At 26.2% G+C, this 11,681-nt stretch overlaps 1 protein-coding gene across 1 annotated transcript; it reads left to right on the plus strand.

The window, feature by feature from the left end:
* Window positions 1-10,175: 10,175 nt before the first annotated feature.
* On the plus strand, window positions 10,176-11,068 carry LOC135922075 (signal peptidase complex subunit 2-like). Its single transcript, XM_065456494.1, has 5 exons — window positions 10,176-10,242; window positions 10,287-10,370; window positions 10,411-10,570; window positions 10,662-10,797; window positions 10,851-11,068. Exons 1-5 carry the CDS (start codon window positions 10,207-10,209, stop codon window positions 11,035-11,037), a joined length of 603 nt encoding a protein of 200 aa, XP_065312566.1. The 5' UTR covers window positions 10,176-10,206; the 3' UTR covers window positions 11,038-11,068.
* Window positions 11,069-11,681: the final 613 nt, after the last annotated feature.

Here is an 11,681-nt window from a genome sequence, read left to right on the forward strand (position 1 = left end):
ATTTAAATTTTAAAATTAGGCCATTTATTGATAATTATTTTTAAAATTTTGCCATTTTTTTATCCTATTATTTTGATTTACAATGTTATTTATATATATTTACTTAAGTTAGCTATATTATTTTATATAGATAAGAATAAAATGGAGAATAAGGATCAAATTAAATAATATAAATAAACATTTTGCTGTTTTCAGGTTTATATATTAGCTGATATTTTTAAAGTTTTTTCTATATTTTTTATTTTAATAATTTTGAAAATAATTTTTAAAATTAGGGCATATATTGATAATTATTTTTATCTTCATGAACCGCATTTTCACACTGACAACTTTACGTTGCCTTAAGTCGTTGCACTTCTAAAAAAAATATAAAAATTGATTGTTTCCACGCTTTTGCAAGGACATATGCTTTCAAATGAAAAAATATATACTAAAAATATTGTGTATACCTGTATTTTATAATACCATCCATATTACATACCTTCAGGTATAAGTAAACATACACATATATCTATATCTTATTTCCATTAAGGATATTTTATAAAAAAAAATTCAAATAACGTTTGAAGATATTCCAAACTTTTATTACTTTTGTCATGGATCTAGGTATATTTTAAAATTGTTTTTCTTTTTATTATATTTTAGACATGCTCTTAATGAAAAAATATATATAAAAATATTGTATATACCTCTATTATATAATACCATCCATATTACCTACCTTCAGGTATAAGTATATATATACTGTATATCTATATCTTATTTCCATTAAGGATATTTAAAAGTAACATTTTTTCAAAAAAAACTCGAATATATTCCAAACATTTATTCCTTTTGCCATGGATCTAAAAGAGGTTATTGTTTTTATATTCCTATTATATTTTAGATTTAAACGAATCAGTGTGTTAAATAAGTCTCTCATAGTCATAGCAAAAATAGTCAATATGTGCTTGGTCTATCATTTCATCATCCTCAACATGGAATAGGAAAAAGAACCCCCAAATAATCTTATTTTACAATGGTACTATTTAACTTTTATATATATGGATTTTGACATTCGATTGATTTGGGTTAAGGAATTATTGCTGATATACCAGACTGATGCTTATTCTACATCCTCAGTTTTGGAAATATCTAATACTTACATTTTGGTATTTTAATTTAACTTTTATAAATACAAATTTTGACATTCAAGGAAGAAAAATTCAAGACATTTTAATTTGGGCTAAGGATTTATTGCGATGATATACCAGACTGATGCTTATTCTACATTCTCAGTTTTGGAAATATATAATACTTAAATTTTGGTAAAATTATTGATATTGTATATTGTATATTTTTTATTATTTTCTTTTTTATATGGCTTCAAATGCGAGTGTGTTGAATGATAACTATCAGGTCTTAAGGTATAACATGTATTATACAATTTTTTTTTCACATCTTTGTCTCTTTGATATTTCTACTCTTTTTTTCATTCTTTTTTTCATCTCTATGCTCCCCTAAAACCCACCTCCCACCTTCACGCGGTGGGGAGTGAACAGCAATGCTGACCAACTGGAGCTCTGGTACTGTTATAATATTCTTCATTTTGCCAATCAATTTATAATTTTCTAGCTTTGATATATGAATCTGAAATATGATTCACAAATTTATTTACCTCTTTTCTCCTAAATTTTAATATTTTTATAAAATAGATTATACACAAACTAGCTAATTACCCCTCAACCCCGTCATTCTTGACGGGTTATTAGCTAGTTACTTGATAAAGAAGTAAATGATAAACATAAATTTTTTAAGGTATTTTTAATTTGAGAAAGCATTTAAGAGGGGAAAGGCTATCTTAAACGTAATTTTGAATATAATTATATCATTGAACTCAGAATTTAATTCTCTATCCAAAACAGCTTAGATGTATTTTTTTACGTTTCCGGTTCACAAAATAAATATTTTGTCGCGAAAGACATTTATAGGGGAAAGTCTAACATTTTAAAAGTAATTTTGAATATATTTATATCATTGAACTCAGAATTTAATTCTCTATCCAAAACCGCTTAGATGTTTTTTTTACGTTTCCGGTTCACACGTTCTTAAAAAAATACATCTAAGCGGTTTTGGATAGAGAATTAAATTCTGAGTTCAATGATATAAATATATTCAAAATTACTTTTAAAATGTTAGCATTTCCCCTATAAATGTCTTTCGCGACAAATTATTTATTTTGATAACCGGAAACGTAAAAAAATACATCTAAGCTGTTTTTGATAGAGAATTAAATTCTGAGTTGAATGATATAAATATATTCAAAATTACTTTTAAGATGTTAGCCTTTCCCCTATAAATGTCTTTCGCGACAAAAAAATTTATTTTGTGAACCGGAAACGTAAAAATAACATCTAAGCGGTTTTGGATAGAGAATTAAATTCTAAGTTCAATGATATAATTATATTCAAAATTTAGTTTAAGGTGTTAGCCTTTCCCCTATAAATGTCTTTCGCGACAAAAAATTTATTTTGTGAACCGGAAACGTATAAAAATACATCTAAGCGGTTTTGGATAGAGAATTAAATTCTGAGTTCAATGATATAAATATATTTAAAATTCCTTTAAGATGTTAGCCATTCCTCTATATATGTCTTTCGCGACAAAAAATTTATTTTGTGAACCGGAAACGTAAAAAATGCATGTAAGCGGTTTTGGATAGAGAAATAAATTCTGAGTTCAATGATATAAATATATTCAAAATTACATTTCAGATGTTAGCCTTTCGTCTATAAATGATTTTCGCGACAAAAAATTTATTTTGTGAACCGGAAACGTAAAAAAATATATCTAAGCGGTTTTGGATAGAGAATTAAATTCTGAGTTCAATGATATAAATATATCGTAAAAAAATACATCTAAGCGGTTTTGGATAGAGAATTAAATTCTGAGTTCAATGATATAATTATATTCAAAATTACGTTTAAGATGTTAGCCTTTCCCATATAAATGTCTTTCGTGACAAAAAATTTATTTTGTGAACCGGAAACGTATAAAAATACATCTAAGCGGTTTTGGATAGAGAATTAAATTCTGAGTTCAATGATATAAATATATTTAAAATTACCTTTAAGATGTTAGCCTTTCCTCTATAAATGTCTTTCGCGACAAAAAATTTATTTTGTGAACCGGAAACGTAAAAAATGCATGTAAACGGTTTTGGATAGAGAATTAAATTCTGAGTTCAATGATATAAATATATTCAAAATTACATTTCAGATGTTAGCCTTTCGTCTATAAATGATTTTCGCGACAAAAAATTTATTTTGTGAACCGGAAACGTAAAAAAATACATCTAAGCGGTTTTGGATAGAGAATTAAATTCTGAGTTCAATGATATAAATATATTCAAAATTACTTTTAAGATGTTAGCCATTCTCCTATAAATGTCTTTCGCCACATTGTCAACCGGAAACGTAAAAAATACATCTAAGCGGCTTTGGATAAAGAATTTAATTCTGAGTTCATTGATATAAATATATTTAAAATTACATTTCAGATGTTAGTCTGTCCCCTCTAAATGACTTTTGCGACAAAAAATATATTTTGTGAACCGGAAACGTAAAAAGATACATCTAAGCGGTTTTGGATAGAGAATTAAATTCTGAGTTCAATTATATAAATATATTTAAAATTACGTTTAAGATGTTAGCCTTTCCCCTATAAATGTCTTTCGCGACAAAATATTTATTTTGTGAACCGGAAACGTAAAAAAATACATCTAAACGGTTTTGGATAGAGAATTAAATTCTGAGTTCAATGATATAAATATATTCAAAACATTTCAGATGTTAGCCTTTCGTCCATAAATGACTTTCGCGACAAAAAATTTATTTTGTGAACCGGAAACGTAAAAAAATATATCTAAGCGGTTTTATTATAGAGAATTAAATTATGAGTTCATTGATATAAATATATTCAAAATTACATTTCAGATATTAGCCTTTCGTCTATAGATGACTTTGGCGACAAGAAATATATTTTGTGAACCGGAAACGTAAAAAAATACATCTAAGCGGTTTTGGATAGAGAATTAAATTCTGAGTTCAATGATATAAATATATTCAAAATTACTTTTAAGATGTTAGCCATTCTCCTATAAATGTCTTTCGCCACATTGTCAACCGGAAACGTAAAAAATACATCTAAGCGGTTTTGGATAGAGAATTAAATTCTGAGTTCAATGATCTAAATATATTCAAAATTACATTTCAGATGTTAGCCTTTCGTCTATAAATGATTTTCGCGACAAAAAATTTATTTTGTGAACCGGAAACGTAAAAAAATACATCTAAGCAGTTTTGGATAGAGAATTAAATTCTGAGTTCAATGATATAAATATATTTAAAATTACCTTTAAGATGTTAGCCTTTCCTCTATAAATGTCTTTCGCGACAAAAAATTTATTTTGTGAACCGGAAACGTAAAAAATGCATGTAAACGGTTTTGGATAGAGAATTAAATTCTGAGTTCAATGATATAAATATATTCAAAATTACATTTCAGATGTTAGCCTTTCGTCTATAAATGATTTTCGCGACAAAAAATTTATTTTGTGAACCGGAAACGTAAAAAAATACATCTAAGCGGTTTTGGATAGAGAATTAAATTCTGAGTTCAATGATATAAATATATTCAAAATTACTTTTAAGATGTTAGCCATTCTCCTATAAATGTCTTTCGCCACATTGTCAACCGGAAACGTAAAAAATACATCTAAGCGGCTTTGGATAAAGAATTTAATTCTGAGTTCATTGATATAAATATATTTAAAATTACATTTCAGATGTTAGTCTGTCCCCTCTAAATGACTTTTGCGACAAAAAATATATTTTGTGAACCGGAAACGTAAAAAGATACATCTAAGCGGTTTTGGATAGAGAATTAAATTCTGAGTTCAATGATATAAATATATTCAAAATTACTTTTAAGATGTTAGCCATTCTCCTATAAATGTCTTTCGCCACATTGTCAACCGGAAACGTAAAAAATACATCTAAGCGGCTTAGGATAGAGAATTTAATTCTGAATTCAATGATATAAATATATTCAAAATTATATTTCAGATGTTAGCCTTTCGTCTATAAATGACTTTCACGACAAAAAATTTATTTTGTGAACCGGAAACGTAAAAAAATATATCTAAGCGGTTTTGGATAGAGAATTAAATTCTGAGTTCAGTGATATAATTATATTCAAAATTACGTTTAAGATGTTAGCCTTTCCCATATAAATGTCTTTCGCGATAAAATATTTATTTTGTGAACCGGAAACGTAAAAAAATACATCTAAGCGGTTTTGGATAGGAAATTAAATTCTGAGTTCAATATAATTATATTCAAAATTACGTTTAAGATGTTAACCTAACCCCTATAAATGTTTTTCGCTAAAAAATATTTATTTTGTGAAACGGAAACGTAAAAAAATACATCTAAGCGGTTTTGGATAGAGAATTAAATTCTGAGTTCAATGATATAATTATATTCAAAATTACGTTTAAGATGTTAGCCTTTCCCATATAAATGTCTTTCGTGACAAAAAATTTATTTTGTGAACCGGAAACGTATAAAAATACATCTAAGCGGTTTTGGATAGAGAATTAAATTCTGAGTTCAATGATATAAATATATTTAAAATTACCTTTAAGATGTTAGCCTTTCCTCTATAAATGTCTTTCGCGACAAAAAATTTATTTTGTGAACCGGAAACGTAAAAAATGCATGTAAACGGTTTTGGATAGAGAATTAAATTCTGAGTTCAATGATATAAATATATTCAAAATTACATTTCAGATGTTAGCCTTTCGTCTATAAATGATTTTCGCGACAAAAAATTTATTTTGTGAACCGGAAACGTAAAAAAATACATCTAAGCGGTTTTGGATAGAGAATTAAATTCTGAGTTCAATGATATAAATATATTCAAAATTACTTTTAAGATGTTAGCCATTCTCCTATAAATGTCTTTCGCCACATTGTCAACCGGAAACGTAAAAAATACATCTAAGCGGCTTTGGATAAAGAATTTAATTCTGAGTTCATTGATATAAATATATTTAAAATTACATTTCAGATGTTAGTCTGTCCCCTCTAAATGACTTTTGCGACAAAAAATATATTTTGTGAACCGGAAACGTAAAAAGATACATCTAAGCGGTTTTGGATAGAGAATTAAATTCTGAGTTCAATTATATAAATATATTTAAAATTACGTTTAAGATGTTAGCCTTTCCCCTATAAATGTCTTTCGCGACAAAATATTTATTTTGTGAACCGGAAACGTAAAAAAATACATCTAAACGGTTTTGGATAGAGAATTAAATTCTGAGTTCAATGATATAAATATATTCAAAACATTTCAGATGTTAGCCTTTCGTCCATAAATGACTTTCGCGACAAAAAATTTATTTTGTGAACCGGAAACGTAAAAAAATATATCTAAGCGGTTTTATTATAGAGAATTAAATTATGAGTTCATTGATATAAATATATTCAAAATTACATTTCAGATATTAGCCTTTCGTCTATAGATGACTTTGGCGACAAGAAATATATTTTGTGAACCGGAAACGTAAAAAAATACATCTAAGCGGTTTTGGATAGAGAATTAAATTCTGAGTTCAATGATATAAATATATTCAAAATTACTTTTAAGATGTTAGCCATTCTCCTATAAATGTCTTTCGCCACATTGTCAACCGGAAACGTAAAAAATACATCTAAGCGGTTTTGGATAGAGAATTAAATTCTGAGTTCAATGATCTAAATATATTCAAAATTACATTTCAGATGTTAGCCTTTCGTCTATAAATGATTTTCGCGACAAAAAATTTATTTTGTGAACCGGAAACGTAAAAAAATACATCTAAGCAGTTTTGGATAGAGAATTAAATTCTGAGTTCAATGATATAATTATAATCAAAATTACGTTGTTAGCCTTTCCCGTATAAATGTCTTTCCCGACAAAAAATTTATTTTGTGAACCGGAAACGTAAAAAAATACATCTAAGCGGTGTTGGATAGGAAATTAAATTCTGAGTTTAATATAATTATATTCAAAATTACGTTTAAGATGTTAACCTTTCCCCTATAAATGTCTTTTGCGACAAAAATATATTTTGTGAACCGGAAACGTAAAAAAATACATCTAAGTGGTTAAATTCTGAGTTTAATGATATAATTATATTCAAAATTACGTTTAAGATGTTAGCCTATCCCATATAAATGTCTTTCGCGATAAAATATTTTATTTGTGAACCGGAAACGTAAAAAAATACATCTAAGCAGTTTTGGATAGAGAATTAAATTCTGAGTTCAATGATATAATTATAATCAAAATTACGTTTAAGATGTTAGCCCTTCCCCTATAAATGTCTTTCGCGACAAAAAATTTATTTTGTGAACAGGAAACATAAAAAAATACATCTAAGCGGTTTTGGATAGGAAATTAAATTCTGAGTTCAATGATATAATTATATTCAAAATTACGTTTAAGATAATAGCCTTTCCTCTATAAATGTCTTTCACAACAAAAAATTTATTTTGTGAACCGCAAACCTAAAAAAATATATCTAAGCGGTTAAATTCTGAGTTTAATGATATAATTATATTTAAAATTACGTTTAAGATGTTAGCCTTTCCCATATAAATGTCTTTCGCGATAAAATATTTATTTTGTGAACCGGAAACGTAAAAAAATACATCTAAGCAGTTTTGGATAGAAAATTAAATTCTGAGTTCAATGATATAATTAGATTCAAAATTACGTTTAAGATGTTAGCCCTTCCCCTATAAATGTCTTTCGCGACAAAAATCTATTTTGTGAACCGGAAACGTAAAAAAATACATCTAAGCGGTTAAATTCTGAGTTTAATGATATAATTATATTCAAAATTACGTTTAAGATGTTAGCCTTTCCCATATAAATGTCTTTCGCGATAAAATATTTATTTTGTGAACCGTAAACGTAAAAAAATACATCTAAGCAGTTTTGGATAGAAAATTAAATTCTGAGTTCAATGATATAATTATATTCAAAATTACGTTTAAAATGTTAGCCCTTCCCCTATAAATGTCTTTCGCGACAAAAAATTTATTTTGTGAACCGGAAACGTAAAAAAATATATCTAAGCGGTTAAATTCTGAGTTTAATGATATAATTATATTCAAAATTACGTTTAAGATGTTAGCCTTTCCCATATAAATGTCTTTCGCGATAAAATATTTATTTTGTGAACCGGAAACGTAAAAAAATACATCTAAGCAGTTTGGGATAGAAAATTAAATTCTGAGTTCAATGATATAATTATATTCAAAATTACTTTTAAGATGTTAGCCCTTCCCCTATAAATGTCTTTCGCGACACAAAATTTATTTTGTGAACCGCAAACGTAAAAAAATATATCTAAGCGGTTAAATTCTGAGTTTAATGATATAATTATATTCAAAATTACGTTTAAGATGTTAGCCTTTCCCATATAAATGTCTTTCGCGATAAAATATTTATTTTGTGAACCGGAAACGTAAAAAAATACATCTAAGCAGTTTTGGATAGAAAATTAAATTCTGAGTTCAATGATATAATTTTATTCAAAATTACGTTTAAGATGTTAGCCTTTCTCCTATAAATGTCTTTCGCGACAAAAATCTATTTTGTGAACCGGAAACGTAAAAAAATACATCAAATAATGTATATATTAATTAAAATTGACACTCATTTAGACTCAAAAATAGCAATATCTAAATGACAATCCTCAAGATGTGTATTGATTTGATATTCCATACGTTAAAAAAGGAAATATAATTGAAAATAAATTTTAATATATAAAATATAAGAATATGATAATGGAAAAGTCATATTTTATTTGATAAAAAAAATCATCATATACTTCATATTTTTCCCTGATCGGCCTCTTTTTTAAATATGTTTTCTGATCGGCCTCATAAATTTACATTTTTTCAAGTTATGACCAGTCAGCCCCTGAATACTATACTATTATGCAAATTAAGATATGGAACAATATAATGTGAATAAAAATAATTCTGTTGATTTTTTCATCTTTTACTGTTAATATAGAAGGAGATAGTTCTGTAGAACTGATTTATCAATAAAATAATTTTTATAAAAAGTGGATATCTCACCCGACGATATAGCAATTTATGTCTTAGATTTCAGCTTGAGATTGACATTTATGAACATTTGCCTGAAAATATATTTCGATGTAAAAAAGTAAAATTATTAATTATTAGTTTATTTTATTGACCTCTTTGCAGAATATATTATATTGTGCTGTTTTTTTTCAAATTATAAGTATAATTTTATGTTGAGTAATAAATACAACAAACGTTTTCTATAATTAGAATATTTTAATAATAGTTTTTATGGATCTTGTTAGTAAAAGGACTCCAGATATATGGCTTAGAAAGAAGGAAAAAATAAGTGCCCAATTATTTGAACAAGGAGAAATCGACTTCAGAAATGTAAAAAAGGCCTAAAGATTTAAGATATTTACCTTATATACTAAAAATCGAAGGTATTAAGGTCTGAAGATCTATAGATGGTTTACCTTATTATAAAAAAATCGAGAATCTAAAAAATTAATAAATTAAATGAGACAAGGATCCAGTAAATATAGCCCATATTATTGGAGAATATTTGCATGAGTTTAAATTTAAATCTCGTTATAATATAAAATGTGTAATATAACATAAAATATATATTACTATTTTTGCTATGGAGTTTCAAAGTTCCCATTTAGTGAATAGAAATTTTAGTGAAAATGCACTTATTTATAAATACCAGAGATCTGCAGACCCGGCCCTAAGTCCCCCAGGCCGGGCCTTATTTTAATTTTTTAAATTTAAGCCCGAAAATTTTTTTAAAAAAAATAGCCGGGCCGGGTCGTATATTTTAAAACCAAATATTTGAAATCGCCATTATTAGCTGTAAAAACAAAAATTAATATAATATATTTTAAAAAATACCTCTGCAGGTCACTGATAAATACTAAAAAATCTGTATCCCTGAATAATAAATCACTCAATACACGATAAATTATATATAAATTTCAGTTTGTCTGATTAATCTAGAGTAATGTTTAGCACTAGCCTTTATATAAAATCCGCTATTAACTCATTCATTCTTATATTTTACACGTAAATTTTGAAAATGTCAAAGAAACCTTTGAAGAAATTAATTAGCAAAGTTATAAAATTAAATACACATTTTATTATCAATTATAAAATTAGTGGTCAATTGAGGATAAACCTGTAAAAATTGATAAATGGGATAATACTGCAGTAAAAAATTCCTTAGATGATATGGTTAAAAAAGTTAATAAATATTTTACTATTATTACTAATAATGGTTTAGATCATTTCTGAAAAATATGAAATGGAAGAATCATTTTCGATTGTAGACGGAAGATTAGTTATTTGTACTATTGCATGTATTGTTTCATTATTTGCATTAGTCTATGATTACATTCAACCATTCCCAAAATCGAGAACTGTTCTCATTATTTGCTCACTATCATATCCTTATATTTCCTTAATTATAAAATTATTTTTTGAATATTAGTTTTTAGATTAAAATCCTTAACTCATAATATTTTTATATGTAAACATATTTTTTTATGATGGCAGTTTTTACTCTCTACATAAAATATGTTGAAAAGGATATAATATTTGTTGGCCTGAGAAAGGATGAGTCTGGATTTGATAAGCCTCAAAAGTGGACTATAAGAACAAATCTTAAAAGGTTATATTACATCAAATAGTTAAGCTATGGTTTGAACATTTATTAAATAATAGATTTGATGACATATATGAAATTATTTATGAGTTTATTGATCCAAATACCAATAAAAGATGCAATTCAATGTTAAATAAATCTGTTGCCTCATGGATAAATGAAAATGGAGTGATTTTACCTAAATTATTAGAGAAAGATCTAACATACTTGCATGACAAAATCATAACAGATAAAAAATTAAACTGAATATATGATCTTAATTTATTATATTTGTGTATAATATACATAACATTTAATAATTCATAGTATTTGTCTTATATTTAATTTAATATTTCAATATACAATAAATTTGCCATGTTTTCTAAGAATTTAGTAAAGTATTTGATGTTACATTTATCTGACAACTTTATACTAAATTTTAGGCTTAGTCTGGATTTAAAAGGTTAAATTTCAATTTACCCCACAATTTTATTATTATGGATAATTTTTGTGTTATTTTGCAGATTGTTTTAAAAGGAAATGTCAAAATATGAACAATAAATTAATATACATTATATTTTTGCAAATGATTAATTAATATAATCAGGCGTGTATGCAGGAAATTGGTTTCGGGGGGGGGGGATAATATAATTTTTTAAGAAATTGTTTTTTAAAAATATCAAGCATAAATTTATTAGAACTAATAACTATTTCTAATACACAATTTTAAATTATTTGTGAATTATAAAAAAGTTTATGTATAAACCGTCTTATAAAAAACTATAAAATAAATGTGAATTAAAAAATATTAAACGGATATAACTGGCGGTATAAAAATAAATGTGAATTATAAAATATAAAGTAAATATAACCATTATATGAATCACTGACCCAAAATAGAAATTTGAATT

Source organism: Gordionus sp. m RMFG-2023, chromosome 1 (assembly GCF_954871325.1).
Source record: "Gordionus sp. m RMFG-2023 chromosome 1, tfGorSpeb1-WG-v2, whole genome shotgun sequence".
NCBI lineage: Eukaryota > Metazoa > Nematomorpha > Gordioida > Chordodea > Parachordodidae > Gordionus > Gordionus sp. m RMFG-2023.

Coding starts and splice junctions, on each gene's coding strand:
- LOC135922075 (XM_065456494.1), top strand. CDS start 10,207: ATGTCAAAGAAACCTTTGAAGAAATTAATTAGCAAA. Junction 10,243..10,286: donor TGAAGAAATTAATTAGCAAA/GTTATAAAATTA, acceptor TTATAAAATTAG/TGGTCAATTGAGGATAAACC. Junction 10,571..10,661: donor TCTCATTATTTGCTCACTAT/CATATCCTTATA, acceptor TTTATATGTAAA/CATATTTTTTTATGATGGCA.